The 19599-nt window shown below is 36.5% G+C and overlaps 1 protein-coding gene and 1 long non-coding RNA gene across 2 annotated transcripts in view; one reads left to right on the top strand and one right to left on the bottom strand.

Annotated features, from left to right (window-relative positions):
* The window catches only part of DHX36 (DEAH-box helicase 36), a 31227-nt gene extending 13182 nt beyond the window's left edge, over positions 1-18045 (bottom strand). The window contains exons 1-14 of the mRNA XM_026665344.2: positions 17727-18045; positions 16606-16724; positions 14558-14774; positions 13270-13308; positions 11915-12085; positions 11737-11816; positions 8737-8811; positions 8384-8550; positions 7295-7376; positions 5883-6023; positions 5356-5458; positions 4232-4319; positions 2634-2689; positions 391-455 (exon numbers count right to left, since the gene is read on the bottom strand). Coding sequence (XP_026521129.1) covers positions 391-455; positions 2634-2689; positions 4232-4319; positions 5356-5458; positions 5883-6023; positions 7295-7376; positions 8384-8550; positions 8737-8811; positions 11737-11816; positions 11915-12085; positions 13270-13308; positions 14558-14774; positions 16606-16724; positions 17727-17933 — 1610 coding nt within the window. The 5' untranslated portion in view covers positions 17934-18045. The remainder of the gene's footprint in view (positions 1-390; positions 456-2633; positions 2690-4231; positions 4320-5355; positions 5459-5882; positions 6024-7294; positions 7377-8383; positions 8551-8736; positions 8812-11736; positions 11817-11914; positions 12086-13269; positions 13309-14557; positions 14775-16605; positions 16725-17726) is intronic.
* LOC148130953 (uncharacterized) lies at positions 4496-7377 on the top strand. Its single transcript, XR_015749501.1, has 2 exons — positions 4496-4663; positions 7324-7377. It is a non-coding gene; the product is annotated as an uncharacterized LOC148130953 (long non-coding RNA).
* Positions 18046-19599: the final 1554 nt, after the last annotated feature.

Genomic DNA, 19599 nt, shown 5'->3' on the forward strand with positions numbered 1-19599 from the left:
TGTTAGCCTCCCTTACTCAATTTGATGCCCTGCACAATTTCCCAGCACAGACAGTCCATATCCTGGTTTAGAACTCTGCAATTCTTGGCTCAATTAAATTATGGCAGGTTCAGCAAAGTTGTCACGGGCACTGACCCTAACTTCAAACTCAGGAATGCAATTCAATTTATAAATGCTGAAAATTCCTAGATCCTCTTGTATATTCTTTAAAATATCTAAACAAAATAGTCTAATAATGAAAAAACAGAGAAAATAAGGTTTAGAAATATTTCCCTCCATTTTACTCCTACTATGATGCAAAGAAATCACTTTTTATTGCTGCTCATATTTTTGCTAATAAATTTGAGTAGCAAATTTCATGTATTTTTAGTATCATAAACTAATGTTTACCTAGTCTCAGCAATGTTTGTAGCAATTACAATTTTACGAACTCCAGGAGGGGTCTTTTTGAACACCTAAGGAAAAGCATGAAAAAGACATAAAGATAATAAATATTGTTATAAAATCCACTTTTATTACAAGGATTTTTAATATATTATTTGTTAAATTTATTAAATATTAAATCACTTCAGTTAAAACAAACAATGAATTTGAAACACATTATTTAAATAGCAACTACTAGCAACCAAATAGAAACAAAACTTTGAAATACAGAAGCTGGAGCTAAACTTCTTATATATAGAGATTTGCTCAAATCAGTGGGATTTGAGCCACTCTTCACATATTCAAAGAATATTCAAGTGCCACAGACAAGTGATCTATTCTTGTTATGTCAAAATCTGATTACCACCAATACTCTTTAATCTCTTGAAAAATAAGTGTTTGAAAGTAGGATAACTTCCCCTAATTAAAGCATTATGTTCTTTATCTTAGAGATATATTTATTATTTATATTAACTCTGTTTGTTGCAAGCCAGTTGCAAACCAGACAAAAGGGGATCAGATCTGGCTTTACCAGTTGGCAGGGAGGTATAAAAGGGAAGGGATATGCAATCTTGCGGGTGGTTGATGATATGAAGTTGTTCCCTCCACCTCTAACAGATTTAACAGATAATCAGAGTTGGAAGGGAGGTCATCTAGCTCAATCCTCTGCCCAAGCGGGAGACCCTACACCATTTCTAACAAATGACAGTCCAATCTCTTCTTGAAAGTCTCAAGTAATGATGCTCCTACAACTTCCAAGGGCAAGCTGTTCCATTGGTTGATTAGTCTCACTGTCAGAAAGTTTCTCCTTATTTCCAGGTTAAATCTCTCCTTGTTCAGTTTCCATCCATTGTTCCTTGTCTGGCCTACAGGCGCTTTAGAAAATAGCTTGGCCCCTTCCTCTCTGTGGCAGCCCCTCAAATATTGGAAGACTGCTATCATGTCTCCCCTGGTCCTTCTCTTCACTAGACTAGCCATGCCCAATTCCTGTAACCATTCTTCGTATGTTTTAGTCTCCAGTCCCCTAATCATCCTGGTTGCTTTTCTCTGTACTTTACTCAACATCTTTTTTATAACGTGGTGACCAAAACTGGATGCAGTACTCTAGGTGTGGTCTTACTAAGGCTTTATAAAGTGATATTAGTACCTCACTTGATCTCGATTGTATCCCTCTGTTAATGAAATTTAGGATTGCATTAGCTTTTTTGGCTGCTGCTGCACACTGCTGGATCATATTTAGCTGGTTGTCAACTAAGACTCCAAGATCCCTCTCACAGTTACTGCTATTAAGTCTGGTTTTCACCCAGTCTATATGTGTACTTTTGGTTTCATTTTTATTTATTTATTTATTTATTTGATTTGCCAATTGTTTACAAGATAATAAGTATAAGTGTATACATAGTTGTGAATACATGAAATGGGTACATATAAGAAAAATAAAAGAATAAGAGAAACAATAGGACAGGGACGGTAGGCACGTTGGTGCGCTTATGCACGCCCCCTACAGACCTCTTAGGAAAGGGGTGAGGTCAATAGTAGACAGTCTAAGGTTAAAGTTTTTGGGGTTTGGGGAAGAGACTATAGAGTCGGGTAGAGTATTCCAGACATTGACCACTCTATTGCTGAAGTCGTATTTCCTGCAATCAAGTTTGGTGCGGTTTACTTTGAGTTTGTATCTATTGTGTGCTCTTGTGTTGTTATGGTTGAAGCTGAAGTATTCATTGACAGGTAGGACATTGCAATGTATGATTTTATATACCATGCTTAGGTCAGACCGAAGACGGCGTAATTCAAGGTTTTCTAGTTTTAGAATTTCAAGTCTGGTGGCATAAGGTATTCTACAACGAGTAGAAGAGTGGAGAACTCTTCTTAGCCCAGTATTCTAGTCTTATCAAGATCCATCTAGATCTTGAACCTCTGTTTTTATTTCTCCTCTTATACTATGATATGTTTCTTGTTATAATCATCCAGTCACTTAAGAATGATGTCGAAATGTTATAAATGATAAATGTGAAAAATGCAAAGCACCCTAATAATGATTACATGACTGTGAGATGCTGCAACAGTCATAAATGCAAGCACTGGTTGTAAAGCTATTATTTTTTACACTGTTGTAACTTTAAATAGTCACCAAATGATACAGTCAGTATGGGAGGACTACTACTACAGATAAAGTTAATATAATTATGCTTAGCACTAGTTATACATACCTGAGTCTGGTTAACAGTAGGCATTAATGAATGCAAAGGTATGATGACAAACCTATCTGAAAATTAAAATACACATGATGTTGTATGTGAAATTCAGTTATAAAGCAGAATAAAAAGTAGAGAGTTTAAGAATAAAAAGACAATGAAGCTGTACAGTTCTCAAAGATACTTTCCAATTAATTAAAAACTTAAGTTTTATTATAAATGATTTTTAATACAGTCACATTTGTTGTTACTAAGATAAAAACACTGTACATTTTCAATATTAGGATAGGTATTGAATAAATTGGAATGGATGGATTTGACAGAAAGAATAATGATAAATATTTAATCAAAATTTCAGAGCAGCCAGAAATGTGTAAAACATTGGAAGGGATGATCTCTTCATCTATGGAGATTGGAGTATTCCATCTCTGATATTTTTAAGGAAAAGCTGAAGAGTTACTTCTCAAGAATGATTTAGTTTTTCTCTGTGTTACAAAGGGCTAACTAGATTGTATTATTCTCCATTCCAAATGTACAATTTTAACAGCGGGGAGAAATGGGACGGGACAGGGACAGTTGCTCCAAAGAGTGCATGTTCCTGTGAACAAAATGAACAATTTATATGTGGAAGGGAATTTTGAAACAGGCACATCTATCTTTACAGAGGATGCTACTACTTTAATGTATCAGGGACAGGAGAATGCTTTCCTTACACTAATATACTCTTGAAAATCCTTTTTAAAATAGTTCACACTGTCCCAGTAAACATTATATGTATGTACAGCTATTCTAAAATGGATAATCATTAAGATCTTTTTCAAATTATATTGCAATTATACTGTGCTTAGCTATTCAGGCTCTAGTCTCACTTCTGGACTCTACTTGGGGCTACCTCTGAAGAGCATTCAGAAGCTACAGCTGGTGCAGATTGTGGTGGCATGGATAGTTCTTGTGACCAAAGAATTGTCTATGTAACATCACTTCTCCGTGACCTGCATTGGCTGCCAATTTGCTTCTAGGTGCAATTCAAGGTGTTTACAGCTTGTTAAATAAATGTTTATGAAATAAATGAAAAAAATCACTAAATATTAGTGTTATCTGTTTAGTTAGATTTCCTCAGCAAAACCTATATAAATTCACAGGTAAAGGCATGCAAACATTCAGAAATGAAAATATGAAAGGGATAAATGTTTTTTTTCGCAGAACTGTATAGACATTGGATTGCAGTTTAAATCTATTACACTAGAATTAATCAGCCAAAGCCCCAGAGTCATTACAGTGGGGTAGCATATCTAATATGTTTCTGTTATTGTTGCTGCTATTATTATCATCATCTCCTTGACCTATCCCTTAAATTCTATTATTACTTACTGTGCTGCCTTTCCAACTATGCAACTAGTGCCATTATTATTCAACATAACATAGATATACATAGCTTTATGAATTAGAATAGTTGCTCAACAGTGTTGATTTAGTTCTTCATTCCACTTCCAAATTGTAAGATAATGTAAACCAATATGGTGTATGTCTGAAAATGATTTACTGAATTATTCTACAAAAAGCCTGGTCTACCATATGGTATTAACGAAACTCTTTCAATTTTAAAATTTTACCTGATTTAAACATAACTTGAGAAACCAGAAGATCATGCAGTGTGCTAATGTTATCCCATCCAGGAAGAAATACCAGAATTGCGCCTTCCTGGATGTAAAACAGGTATGTTAAACAACAAATCTGCATTTTTAAATTCATAAATATAGCATACAAATATAGTATACAAAATTCTAGGCCAAACTTTTTAAATACAGCTTGTTTAAACAGAGATAGGCTAACCCTCATCTGAAGCCAAGGCCTAGATTTTTTCTTTTTTTTTCCAGCCACCAACAACCAGAGGATATACTGTGCCAATGAAATTAAAAGAGGACAACATATTATATTTTTATATAAAGCAGACACAATTCTATTCACACACCATACATTAAAAACTATCTCCACCTTCTCATTTTCATCCCATTTCCACTAGACCAGATTGGAACTTCAGAAATGTAAGTTATATTAACCTCTTCTTATCTTAACAAAGAAATAAAAAATGTTTGAATGTTTTCTCTCAAGCTATGTAGCTTAAGATAAGAAGGAATATTTTTCTGTTTATAAACATGAAGTAGTTCTTAAAATAACCCATTCAAGCCTATAAATTTACTTCCTAGCCATATATTTGAGTGAATGTTTGGAATGGCAGTGATCTTGCATCATGCTCGTCATTTATTGAAAAAAGGTTAAAGTCATCAGATAATGGTCAAAATCTGGTTTCTCATTTTATTGTCAAAATCTGATAGCCTAGTATTATTCAATACTATATAAATTAACACTTGTATAGGCAATGTATAACAGTAAAATATTTACTTTTTTTATTTAGATGTTTTATTCCACCTTTATTGCTTTATAAGTAACTGGATGTGATAAGGATACTTAGTACTTGGTCCTCTTCCTACACAACAACAAGCCCATGAGGTGGGCTGGATTGAGAGACAGTGAGTAATTCAAAGTTACTCAGCTCTCTTTCATGCCTAAGGCAGGACTAGAACTCAGCCTCCTGGTTTCTAGGCCAGCCTCTTAACCATTACACCAATATGGCTCTTTTCACTGTTTCTCAATGTATATTAACACTTCTCTGCAGATGACTAAACAAACGTAAATAAAACAAGCAAGCCAGTCTACTAGCCAATAAGAAACTCACCTCTTCTTCAAGAGCAATATATCTTATTAATGCTGCTATCAAATCAAGATCAATTTTATCATCATCTATCATTTCCAGTGCATCAATTGTAGCTTCTGAATATCTAGAAATCATGTAGAGATTGAAGAATCAGTACAGCCAATACAAAATTGCTATGCTTAAGGAGGTTATGCTGCTTTTCATTGTATGAAAAAGAAAGAACAAAATTAATTATAGCATGTGTTAAGGCCAAGGTAACAGTTCTAAAAAGGAATTACATTAAAGAAATTATTTGTTTTCAGGCATTTTTTTTTTGCTTTCCCTTACATATCTACTTACATCTACTGTAAATTTGTCATGAATTAATTTACTGAGAATTCAATACACTTATCAAAAATTCTAAAAATACTGCTACTTGTATCCTGCTGTTTCATAATCTTTATATACATATTTATCATGAAGTCAACTGTTAGTCAATAACTTGCTTCCTTAGAAAAAAATAAGTTATTAGATAACATTGGAAAGTTACTTTAAAAGGGGACACATACCGTGTTCTTAGTTGCTTTACATAATCTGGCCATTGTTCATGATAAATTTCTTCTTTTTCTTCCTTTTCTGGTCTGCTTATATGTCCCTGCATAAATCTCTTTTTCCAATGTGGCCTGCGATCTGTATTTTCTGGCATGTACCTTCAAAAAGACACAATGCTATAATTACAGACTTGTAACAAGATTAGATTTGCTTGCAAAATGGATTTCTACTTTTTTTTTTTTTACTTCACTACAAGTAATCCTTGCTTAATGTAATTGGGAACAGAATTTCTATCAGTAAGCAATGTGGTCATAAAGCACTACATCAAGGGTGTCAAACTCAAGGCTCAGGGGCCACATCCAGCCCATGGGATGCTTAGATCTCGCCCACAGGGCCGCCCTGGAAATAGTGAAGGACCATCCGCAGTGTCTCTGCCAACAAAAACGGAGTTTACGAGGGCTGTGCTTTACCCACCTGAGCTGTTTTCACTGGCAGAAAGTTACAGGCCATTGCAGCTGAAAACGAAGCTAGGGAGCCCATTTTCGCTGGCAGAGTGCTCAGGCCACCATAGGCACTGACACGAGTGATGCTGAGCTGGCTATGCACACCCTGGCCACGCCTAACCTAGTTCCCCGAGGTCAAACACAACCCTGATGCAGCCCAAGTTTGATACCCCTGCACTACATCATGTGACTGTATCACTTAGCTGTTAATCATATCACTTAATAGCAATACCAGCATCGTTGCCATAGTTACATGAAAATCGTGGGTTGTTGGGCAAGGACCTCACGTGACTGTGACTTGCAACTTCCTGCCAAGCTTCCCATAAGCAAAGCCAATGCAGAAGCTGGCTGGAAGGTGCAACTCCTGGGCAGCTTGCAAGCAGACCAGAGGGTGGGTGAATACTACAGAGCAAGGTAGGGTTGAGACATCACACAATTGTGTGCAGATTGGGAAGGAAGGGTTGCAAGTCTGCTATGGAGTATGAGAGCCTTTGAATTTTCTCTCTATAAGAGAGAAAAGCAGTGGAAGCAACTTGCAACTTTCCGTGCCCAATTCCCATTGACCTTGCTTGTAGGAAGCTGGCAGAAAGGTTACAAATTGCAATTGTGTGATTATGGGATGCTGCAAACCCTTCTGTGAGCCAGTTGCTGAACACCCAGATCATGATCACATGATTGTGGGAGTGATGCAATGGCTGGAACTTCAAGGCCAGTCATTCAGCTTAATCACAACTTTGAATGTTCGTTGAACAAGTGAAGATTAACCACCCACCTTCAAATTTATTCTGAAAGGTTTAGGTAAGGATCATGTGCGGGAATATGAAGAAAGATTAGAGGGAAACCTTATGAATAGGTTGAAATCTATATGTTGCTCAATCCAGATTAGAATTAATTCTGAAAAGGAAAAAAGGAATCTTTTAACCTACCTTAATTTCTCAATTACATCTTCCAAAAGGTATTCCTTGACAGGATAAGCCAAGCCAGGAATATGGATCATAGGACAACCGTCTGCGGTAAAGAAGAGAAAAAATATTACAATACTAGCATTTTTAACAGACTGCTATGTGAATGAATTAGGCATAAAATACTGTACCAGAAGAAAAAAATGTGAAGCATGTACAGAATAAACATACAGGATAAAAGACCCTCTCAAAAAAACTTTGTACTGATCTAGTTTCTTTAAAAGAATGTAAACATTCTTTTACATATGCACAAGAATACTATAAGGAACATAAAACTATACAAACAAAAACCCAAACTGCAAACTTATCTATGCATTAGAAGGTAAAAGAGTAAGCCTGTAGCATCTTGGGAACATCCACTGTTAGTATTCATGTAAAGCTGCTGTTTGGATTAGTTAACAGTATCTATGGGCTATACTTGCATAAGTTCAAGAAAGATTGCTACGACAAGCAGCAAAGCACAATAGAAACCCAACTAAACCCTCATCATGCTTCTAAATTATCTACACATGAAATACCAGAAATTGATTTTGTGCTGTGGTCTTCAAAGAAATGAACTAAGTGTCAAGGAAATGAACTAAAAAGGGGACCTGCACATCCCAAACCCCACTTTCCAACAAATTCATTTAATTACTGGCTTCCAAAATATGTAAACATACATGTAAATATTATGTTAAGTTTGGAACGTCTATTTTGCACTGTGAAGCTATGAAATCACCCCAAGTTATAAGAACCTATTTTTTTACCCAAATAAAAAATGCTATAAAACATTAACTGAAATTAAATTAAAATGTTTGATTTTTGTCCTGAACTCACTTTATATTTTGTAAAATTTGTCAAATTTATATGCACCTTAGTTTGGTTTAAAGAATCAAACTACCCCATACCACCCCATACATTAGCCATTTTGATTTAGTTATTCTGATTCAGAAGTATTCAACACTAGTTTCATGCTCACTTGATTTCTCAGTGTAGACTTGTTTTATTTTTAAATATTAGCAACAGTTAAAACTAATTATGTTTTACATATTAAAATTTGAGTATGTCGTATACCAAAATAATCTGAAAACTTCTCAGCATTCAATGTAGCACTCATCAGAATTATTTTCAAATCTAGTCGTACATTCAGGAGGTCTTTAATTATTGCCATTAAAACATCTGATTGAAGATTTCTCTCATGGACTTCATCAAGGATTACATGACTTACACTGGACAATTGTCTACAACAAAAAATACAAAGGAAATAACATAGTGGCTTTCAAAACTAGGAAATACAATTAAAAAGTTGTAGGTAAATGGAAATGACTAGCCATAGCAAGTACAATAATTAGCAGCAACGAATGTTCCATTAAATAAATCCTTGAAAAGCTCATTTACTGGTTCTTGATTAAAAAAAAAATACATACTTGTCTGACTGGAGCCACTGCAGGACAATTCCTGTTGTGCAGTATAAAATTGAACCTTGTCTCCTTGGCAACCGGCTGAAAGAAATCCATTAAGAATACTTCAGTTCCCCTTTTTTGCATTTGAAAAAAATCAATAGAGGACTAGGAGGAGACATAGCATTTTAAAAGCTGTAACGAATCAATATGACTTCAGCAACAGCTCTATACACTTATTAAGATTCAAATGAAGTGAGTAGAAGTGCAAAATAAAGATGACAACTATAATTCTATCAACACATTTCCTGAGACAAAATCTCAATTGAAATCAATAGAGTGGATCAAAACTTGCATTCAATCATATTCCACTGCCATTAGAAACAATCTATAAACTGCTTGAATAGCATACAAAAAGATTTTCGTGGTGCTGAAAAAATAATGCCAGGAAAATGGCTGTTGGATTCTAGTTGCACTAAAGAATGGAAGAAACTCTTCACAGAAATGAATATCTGGAATTAGTTGTGCACAAATAGTACTACATTGATTATACTAAAAAAATACTCTGGGTGATTTAAGAAGTACTCATGGTGGACAAGAGAACTGCCCATAATTTCAGGCTAAAATAAAAATAATAGTTTTACTTCTCATAAAATCATCAAAACATGATATGATAGTGCAAAATTTCAAACGATTTGTGAGATACCCAAAATACATGGAGATTTAAAAAGAATATATCAAAATCTTGCAAAATTTGGTCACTTTATTAAATCCATCCATTTTTAAACAATACTATTATTCTTTAATTTGTGGGTTCTTTCCTGAATCATCTTTAGAGTCATGAGCATCATGAGTAGGGGTTGGACTAGAAGACCTCTAAGGTCCCTTCCAACTCCGTTATTCTGTTAGCTTGTTATTTGGAACCAAACAACACCCTAATCTACTGTTTAAATAGTAGTTGTTCAGCTTTTTAAAAAAAATCATTGGAATTGAAGCATGAGTTCAATAAACTAAAGCTTATTCAAATAACTGAATAATCCAGTGTAAAAATAAAAGAAAAAGAGCAGCCACTTCCAATGTGTGTTCTCCTAGTCCGGGCCTTTTTTTGACCAAGCTGGGGCGTCTTTCGGGTGACAACCCCCCGCATCCTGGGTGGGTGGGCGGGCGCGCGCTTGGTGGGCCTTGGGTTGGCCCGTTGCTTTCCTTCTCCCTTGCTGCCGCTTAGACAAAGCGGCGTGGGCGCAGGGCGCCGTCGGGCTCCTCCCACGGGCCCTGAGGGCCTGGTTTCAGGCGCTCGTCCTTTGCTGGCGGTGTTCGCCTCCCCTGCCGAGGGCGCCCCCGGGAGGCTATTTCGGCCTCTTCCGTTCCTCCCGCCTCCTCCCTCCTCCTCGCCCCGCGTCCCTTCACCCGCGGCGCCACCTCAAAGAAAGGCCAGGCGGGCGGCTGCGGCCACAGCGGGTCTGAGCCGCCGCGCGAACGCCACCACCACCAGGCGGAGGCGGCGGGTTACCCCCCGCCCGATTGGTGGAGGCCGTATTGTTGGAGAAACACGGTAATCACATAAGCACTATACTGGGTACTATAATATAGATAAGCCTTGTTTAGCAACTGCCCAATTTTGCAACCATTTGCAGTTACAATGTTGATGAAAAAGTAACTTTATGCCCAATCATTGCAAATAGCAACTTCATAGGTCTGTGAAAGAAACAAAAGCTGAACTAAGATCATAAGCACAGTTGTAGTTTCACGTAGTAACTGCTTTACTAAAGAACTGAGTTGTTAGTCTAAACTGTAGTCACTAAAGAAAGACCACCTGCATTGTGTTTTGCTATGAACTACTTTAACTTCAATACACAAAGCACAGTACAAATAAAGCAACATTCAAGAAAATAGCAACATACACACATTTTGGTCACAGTAGCACAAGTCATTCGATTAACGTTTGATCCAGAAGTCATCCTTTGTTTAATTTATTCTAACTTATGGTGTGTTTTGCCTAGCTAGCGGTATCAAAAGTCAATCTTATGATGGTCCTGAAAACCAATCATGACAGCTTGCATTTTGTGATCTTGCTGGCAATCATCCTAATTCTTTCAAACACTGGTAAATATAAATCCCAACATCTTACCCACTTCAACATGGCAAAAAATAGATAGTACCAATGAATTGATAGATAATCCACTTTATCTTTATTCCAAATGTTTCTGTTTTAGCCTTACTAATCAAAAATGTTTTATCACGCAGTTTGCTTCAGAAACCTGTAATAACTTAATTATCCCCATTGTTCTCTCTTTGAACTTATTTGGCTGTTTCTAGAACAAACAGGTATTCAGGGCATTTGTAAAGGCAGCACATTAAAGCCTAACTTAGACCTCAGTACGTGTGTCAATATTCAAAGTGAGGCCTTATGCATTTCCTTCATTCTGAAATAAGACATCTTACTTATTTTTTATTCCTTTTTTCTCCTGATCCTTTTCTAAATATGATCATTCTTCTTCTTACATCATCCAGCCGGACACTGCAATTTCATAAATTCATAAATTTCCCCGTCTTCATAAATCCCCCAATTTTTCATTACTATTTTCCGAACAGTATCATTTCAACCTTTCTTTATGCCAATCACTGTCTATGTGTCTCTTTTCAGTGTTAGAAAAATAACAGTGTAATTATATAGGTATCTCTACATATATGCAAGAATGAGGCTAATCATTTCTCTTTCTATCAATATTTGTCACAGTAAAATATTGCTTGGCTACAAAACTAACATTGTTAAACTGCAACTCCAACACATCAGTGGAGTTTCTGAAAGTTGTGCAATCATGTATATGATTTTAAAGGCCGATCGAACTTCAGAGCTTCCTTTTTGTTCAAGTTATTGACTGTGATGCATAAATCATTCTTGCCTATAAAAATCAAATAAAATTTGATCTAGCCATCCAAATCTTAGCTATACTTCCAACTGACTGGAAAATGTTCAAGAGAATCTGCATTCTATGAAATGTCAGGTTGTAAACAAGAATCACATACCTTTCAAGACGAATTTGATATCCTGTGCTTTTTCCATTACCACAGCTTTCAGCCCTTTCTGCTGCAACTCTTTCTGCTACCTTAATTTTTTTAAAAAAGAAATACCTTATTAAAATCTAAGTTTTTCTAAAACATAGTTACTACTTTTAATTACAGAAAGGAGTTAAATACCACTTACAGAAATAGCACTGATTCTCCTAGGCTGAGTGCACACAATCCTGCAACAAGATCCTTTTCCTCTTTCAATATAGTCATCCAAAATGAACTGGGTTACCTGGGTTGTCTTTCCACAACCAGTCTCACCACTTATTACAGTTACCCGGCTATTATTTATAAGGTTGACGAGCTCCTGTTTTGAAAAACATAAAAGTGATCACTTTGTGTGTATAAATGCAACACCTGTGTATCCATGCACCAATTCATTGATGAAGCAAATAAAATTCACACTACACATTGATAAAGTTAGTGCTTGGTTTCAATTTTGTTTATGTCTGAACTGCTCCTCTAAATAAAATTTTAAAATTTTAAATCATTTTAAAAGATACGTAACATAGCCAGAAAAAATTATACCAACTATAGCCCCTTTGGAAAAAGAAAAAAAAAAAAAAACAGACATGTTGGGAATTAAAATGCAGTCTGGATTTGCAGAAACCAAATGCTTATTGTTTGATGCATCTCCAGTAAAGAAAACAGTTGCACTAGATCTGAAATGTTTGCATTTATTCTTAATTATCTGATTAGAAAAATGGATTAATACATGGAACTAAATAGAAACAAAGACAGCTTATCTTCTACTTTGTACTATGGTTGGCACAAGCCTTACATGTTAAAAAAGGGCATTTTTTGCTAAGTTGTTTCCTTTAAGATTGTTAAGATGGCTTCACAATAAATGTTAGCATTAATGCAATAACAGTTTTTAACAGTTTTATAAGCATCTACTTAATTTCTTGAGTTACAGTTTACATTTTTAGCCAACCACATTAACTAAAAGTGGTGTTTTAATATTAGGTTCATAACTGTCTCAGCAGGAAGACTAGATGGCAATTTTATAAAAATTGGTCATTAAATTTGATGTTATAGTAATGCAGGGATGCCAAACAAGGCCCGCAGGCCACATCCGGCCCATGGGATGCTTAGATCTGGCTCGCAGGGCTAACCTGGAAATTGTGAAGGAACAGCAGCAGGTGGCCCTCCCAAGCTCACTTTCACTGGCAGAAGGTTGCAGGAGGCCATCGTAGATGAAAACAGAGCTTGGGAGACCCCAACATGAGTGACATTAACTGGCCATGCCAAAACCAGCCCCCCAAGGTCAAATACCACCCGGATTTGGCCCTCAGTGAAATAGAGTTTGACGCCTGTTATAGTGTATTATCAAGCTCCAACTCCTTCAGAGTAATCACCCTATTGCACTACTTTTTAATATGTTATTGAGATTTCTCTCATGCTATTTAGCATTCATTTTGTTCATATTAAACCTCTTTATCAAAACCCTGTTAAAGATGCAAACAAATTATTTTAATAAACATTCCATACCTTCCTCATACTGTGAGAAGGCAATTTCTCACGAAATCTCTGCAAATTAAAGAACATGAAACTCGGTTACTTCGTAATTCATTTTTCTTAAAGTTCAATAGCATTATAAGACATAAATTCCCTGATATCCCCTATTCAATAGATTTCAGTTCTCTATTTATATTTAATAATTTTTTTAAAAGTGTCATTATATATCAACTGAAGACAAAGTATACCAAATATTTAAGAGACAGCACCTCTGTTAAAGAGATACCTTAGCATACCTTTTTCTAAGTCATACTGGTGACATCATTGGAGTGCTAGCCTCAGTGAAAATATCATGGACTGCAACAAGATCCTTCAAAGTAAGCCAAAGCTCTGACAAACTGCTTACTGCAGATCAGCTGCTCACTATCACAATTTAAAGGTGAAACGAATGCTTATCCTACTTAATAGCAAGCTGATATCCACATACTTTTACACATGAAGTTGTTAATTGAACAACACTGGTTTGAAACAAAAATGATACCCTAAGGTATGTAGAGAAAACATAATTGAATTTACTTATGTATCTCCTCCAATTAGTCTTCTCTTATTGGTTATAACAATATTTGTCCAGAAGGGTATAATTCACAATCCTATAGATAATCTCATTTGTTAGCCCAATGCATGAGTTTCTTGAGCCTAGTAAGTTTTATTATTTCACTTTACCAAGACACCAAAAACATTTCCAGATCTATTACAGTTCTAACACTTATTGGATATACTTCATCTGCCAAATCACTTACCCATAATCCTGGTTTAAGACTATGTTTGGTCTTGTTTAATTACCTTGGTGCCTTCTTTGCTGACACAAACTAAGTTGCCTTATGTACTAAGAAATAAGGCTTTATCCTAATTCCACTGAAACTAAATTCAATGTGATTTAAATTGCCAATTTATTTTCATTATTCCTAGACCTTGACATTGATCCTATCCTATTATGAAAATTATTAACTCCAAGTGGAGATAAATATATAAACTACTTTTCTCCCTCAATTCCAACTCTTCATTTCATTGTCAACAGGATTTCAGAGAGTATGAAACTTCAATAGTTGAGCATTCTTGGATGAAGGAAAAAAATGCCTATTATACTTCTATATGTATCAACCCAGAAATTAAGTCTGATTCTAGATTTGTAAAATTGATACCTCATGCTCTATTGAATTATATTACCTTTTTGTACAATTTATTATAATTTTGAAGTAATAACATAAACCTTAGATGACTTTTAAGAAGTTGTATCCTGCCATTGAGAAAATCTCAGTACCTGCATCTCAATGTATCTTGAATCAGATTTTTTCTTTCTCAGTTCTTCTTTATATTGTTCATCTAAGTCACTATCAGGCATATTTTCTTGTAAGAGATAATCTGAATCTTGAACCAGAGATGATTTTTCCAGTACTGGCCTTCTCTTTTCAGGAGCCTTCTCCACAACACGATTTTCCACCACAGGTTTTGTTTTAGTAGGAACCTCCTTTGTACACCTGGAAAAGAATACTTGCATGTATTCTTACTGTGAAAAAATGCATGTTAATGAAATATATATTTAATCATAAAAGTCTGGTCTATAACTATCTGCTCATCTACAATTAAGTAGTTGCTATTAATTTTAATGAATGTGGCAGAATCAGATATTATCTGTACTTTCTTTTCACCTGTATTAATGTGCCACTCTCCCTCTGCTTACTCACAGTACTGTCTCAAATAAGCTGCAGCCTAAAACTTTATCATGGTTCCCTCTGACCTCAGTGTTAAATTTTGTAACTAAAGATACAAAAAAAAATCTATTGTCAATGGAGACAACATTCAGAAAAAGTATTGGGAATGGTATTTTGAATAATATGACAGTAAAGGACAGATACAGTTTTACATCAACTGTTTATATAAAGAATAGTGATATTCATCATCATTAGCAATCAAACTTCAGCATATAAGTTATTCACAGGACTAGAGTTATCATATATAATTTAAAGTAATTCATTTTGAAAAGACAATTTAAGATGTTCATCCATAAATACCAAAAGTTCAACTGATTTCTCTGTCTGATAATGCCAATACCTATGGACAATGTGTCAAAATAAAAAGCTTTGTCGTTATATCCTTCACAACAACAGCAAATAAACAATGGTTGTGTGTGTGTATGGGCAGTTCTTGTTTAGCAACTGCCTTGCTTACCAATCATTTGCAGTTATGACAGCGATTAAAAAGTAACTTTATGACCAATCCTCACATTTACAACCTTCTCAGGTCTGTAGAGCAAAGAAATGTTAAAGTTCATAAGCAGTTAGTTTTACTTAGCATTTGCTTTGCTTCAAAAACAGACTTGCCAGTATCAGTTGTGGTTATTAAACAAGGACTACCTGGATGTATACATACACTACATATACTTAATTCCACTCTCACCTCTCCAATAGAGATTCAACTAGAACTGGTTTCAGGTAGCATGGACAATGGAGATCACAGAAGATAGAAATATTGCCAGAGGACAGGAGAAAGGCAAATATTTGTCATGACTTTGGCTACAATGTGGTCAATCTATGGCATATAATGGATCAAATATTAATCAGCCAGCATACAGGAAAGAATATATCATGACAGGAGGTAGAATGGATTTATCAGGAATAAATCATGGCCAAACACTCAAATCCTCCTTTTTGATAGAACGATCTATTTACTTGACCAATTATGTGAAGGACTTAGTGGATCTTGGCTACAGTAAAGTACTTGACTCAATGTATCACAAGAAACTAATACTATTTGACCGAGACGAAAATATTACTTTATTCTGACACTGCAATTTAGAGAGCAACCAAGATGATAAAGGGCTGAAAGATAAAGATTAAAAGGAACAGTTGGAGGCTCGTCGACTATGTTTAGTCTGGAAGAAAGAAGGCTGTGTTCAAGTATTTGGACGGCTGTCATGGAAAAGACAGGCAGTACCATTTAGATTTCATGCAGAAGACAGGTAAGAAACAAAGTATATACATGACAAGAAAGTAGGTTTGATTATAAATGGGGGAGGGGCTAACAGTGAGAACTATTTAATACTAGAACAGATTGTCTTAGGTGATGGTCTACTCTCCTTTCACTGGAGTTATTAAACTGAATCTAGTTATTAAACTGAACCCTACTATATGTTGGGGATAGTTATAAACTGATATATATAATCTCAAAACTTATAATCAGGACATGAAATGAGATCAGACTGTATTATTTGTTTTACCATTCTTAAGCTGTCCTTACTTGGCTTTTAATTTCTACTGAAAAATAAAGTAACTGTGTCTAAAACAAAAAAAGATTGAATGTTCTTATTACCCTTCTTCATCTGACCACCAAGACATAGCTTCTTGCTCTTTTTCATTTTTGTTCTGGACAGTATTCAGCAGCTGTACAATCTGTTCTTCTCTGCGCTCATCCATATGCACCACAGATCTCTATGTAAATAAAATGTAAGTTATTACAAATTTAATATGAGTATTTGATTTTATTTTGGATTTAACTGTCTCGCTGACCAATTTTATACAAAGTGTCACTATGATGTGGTAGAGGGAGTGAAAAGAAACAGGGCCATTCTTATATTTTTGCGCCTCTATAATCATTATATTATGTTCCCCCAAATCCAGATGGGCATGACAGTGAGCAGGAAAAGAGGAATTTGTAATTGCAAATGTGGCGGAGAATAGCAGAACCTCTAAAAGGCCAATGAAAAGGTTTTGGGTTCTGAAGGTGGACTTAGATAAGAAAGACATAACGTGCCAACCGCTAGGAACTGCTACAGCAATAGTTCATACAATTACTTACATGTAGTAAGATACATGCTAAAAGTGTCTGAGTGGCAAAAGGAAAGTAATAAAATTGTTTAACAATGTGACAAATACCACAGATTAACAAAGACATCAAACAAAAAGGAGCTGAAGAGGAAAAAAGTCAATTACACATGATCAAAGAACCACAAGCTAAAACTGCATGACAATATCATCATACAACCACACTTGTTTTGCTATGTTCAACTTGATACAGTGGAGTAATTGAAATTTCTTTTGCTTAGGGAAAAAAAAAATCAAAGCGTGTGAGTGTGTGTATGTGTGTATCTGCCTGTCTGTCTAACACACACAAAAAACTATGCTGGTCTATGATTGTTATTAAAAACCTGATCTGAAGGAGGTGTACCGCTGTTTATGAAAACAGGAAAGGCGAGAACATCAAAGGCCAGAGATAAATTGAAGAGTCCCCCACATTCAAGACATATTTCACTGTCATTTTTATAGCAGCAACTCCCTGGCCCCTCAGCCGAGCTCCTCGCCGTACTTTCAAGGCTCCTCAATCTACCAAGGAAAACGGCCTTAATTGAGAAGGCAAACCCCGCATTGTAAACTGAGGAGAACCGAGCTCTTCCGCTCCCTCTCTTCTTTTTCATTGCCGGGACCACCACCCACCTGCTGTCTCTCGGCCTCTTTGCTCCTCTCGCCTTGTCTCCGTGCGTACCACAGGCCAATCTCGCGGCCCTTCAGGTGAGGAGGAGGTCGGCTGCGGCTGCCGCTACCGCCGCCGCCCCCTTCGCCACCTCTGGAAGAAGAGGACGATGACTGCGAAGCGCGGGGCCCGTCCCTGCGGCCCCAACCCCGGCGGTTCTCATAACTCATCGTAAACCCGTCACAGAAACGCGGTTCGTAAGACCCTCTTCTCAGTCGGCGGACGCGATGACCTCCGGAAGCAGAACCGGCCACCGATAAAAGCCGGCCTGACCCAGGATTATTAACTTCCGTTCAGAAAGCAAAGGCTGGCGCGCAGGCGCAAGCGCCGTTAAGAGGGCGTTAAAAGAACGGTGTTTCTGAACCTCCTTTAAGATGTTGTGGACTTTAGTTCCCAGAATTCCCCATTCTTTAGAATTTAGAACCCAGCTGAATTATGCGCGATGCTAGCTGCATGGCTGCCCTCGAGCGGTGGTCGGGATTTGCACAGCAAGAGCGGCGGAAGGTGTGTGTGTTCACCAAACCGTGCTGTTTATGCGTTTAAATCTTTTGTGAGAGATTTTCAACTTTCAACGAAAGGTGTTTTTGCTCCAGTCTTACCCGGGGCGGTGCACTGTAGTTACAATCGCAGCCTTTTATTACGTGACAATTCTCACCGGTTTAAAAAGCGGCAGCATTTTGCCAATTTATTCAGGGCTGCAGGGTCGATGTGAGATTATCAAGAAACCGCAGCGATGCAGCCTAGGCGCGAATCGAAGGGAAAAAGCTTTGTTGTGCACCTCCATAGGAAAAGGCACGATCTCATTTTGGGTCATCGGCTTTTTGTAAGTGATTATGATCAGCATTTTGCCAATTGGAGACACTAGCAGTTGAATTGCAACAGCCCATAATATATTTTCAACATGCAATAAGGCTGTGCATACTTTCAGGTCCCGTTTTAAATTATACTTCGTAGTTCATAAAATTCTTGTCTGCAACTTTTCAAAATAGACCACCTTACCCCAGGATTATGTGACAATTACAATTATGGGACAATTGTATAAAATAGTTGTACAGTCTCTGCGCCTAGTAGGCAGCAGCCTCAAATAGCAGGCCATGCTGTAATTGCTGTAATTTAATAGGTGTAGTTCATACTAAATCTATCCTAGTCAGTCAGTGAATAAAGAAGTTTCAGTGGAAGTAGGTATAAATCAAGGCAAACTCTTACTTATGAAAATTATATTGTAATGCCTTTGCTAATACAATTAGACTCTTAGTTCCACTTCACACACTAGTGACTTTGAATTTTGATTAGCAAAACCAAGAAAAATGTTTGCTGATTACAGTCAAGTGTATGTGCAGAATTTTAACCATCTTACATTTTTCAGTGCCTACTGTAAACATGTTTCACTCAGATATTGATTTTCTGACAGAAGGATATGAAAGGCATGAATAAAGTAGTCAGGTTTGTATGTGCAAATGTATGCGGATGACACTTTGAAGCAGCTATAGTGGCCTATTTCTTATAGGAAAAGGGCAAGAATTCTGTTTGTCCTTTTTCAATAAGAATTTTCTAAAGTCCTCAAATATTAAACCAGTTGTCCCAAAGGTGTTTTTTCAAGAGGCAGCTGGACTTTCTGGTTTTTCTTTGAAGACATTTTGCTTCTCACCCAAGAAGCTGGATGACTGAAAATCTTCATAGACATTTAGCTATGTGCTACAAATAAAATAACGTAAGGGAATGTGACACTGGCATTCATTCCTCCAGGTACAGAGCTCAGAATGCTTTACTACAGAGGTGTCAAACTCGTCACATGTTGGCCCCTCCCCCACCCAGTTTAGCGAAGGGGGGAAAGTC

This window comes from Notechis scutatus, chromosome 4 (assembly GCF_049901735.1).
Source record: "Notechis scutatus isolate UNSWTSFEM ecotype Mainland chromosome 4, rNotScu1.2, whole genome shotgun sequence".
Taxonomy (NCBI): Eukaryota; Metazoa; Chordata; class Lepidosauria; order Squamata; family Elapidae; genus Notechis; species Notechis scutatus.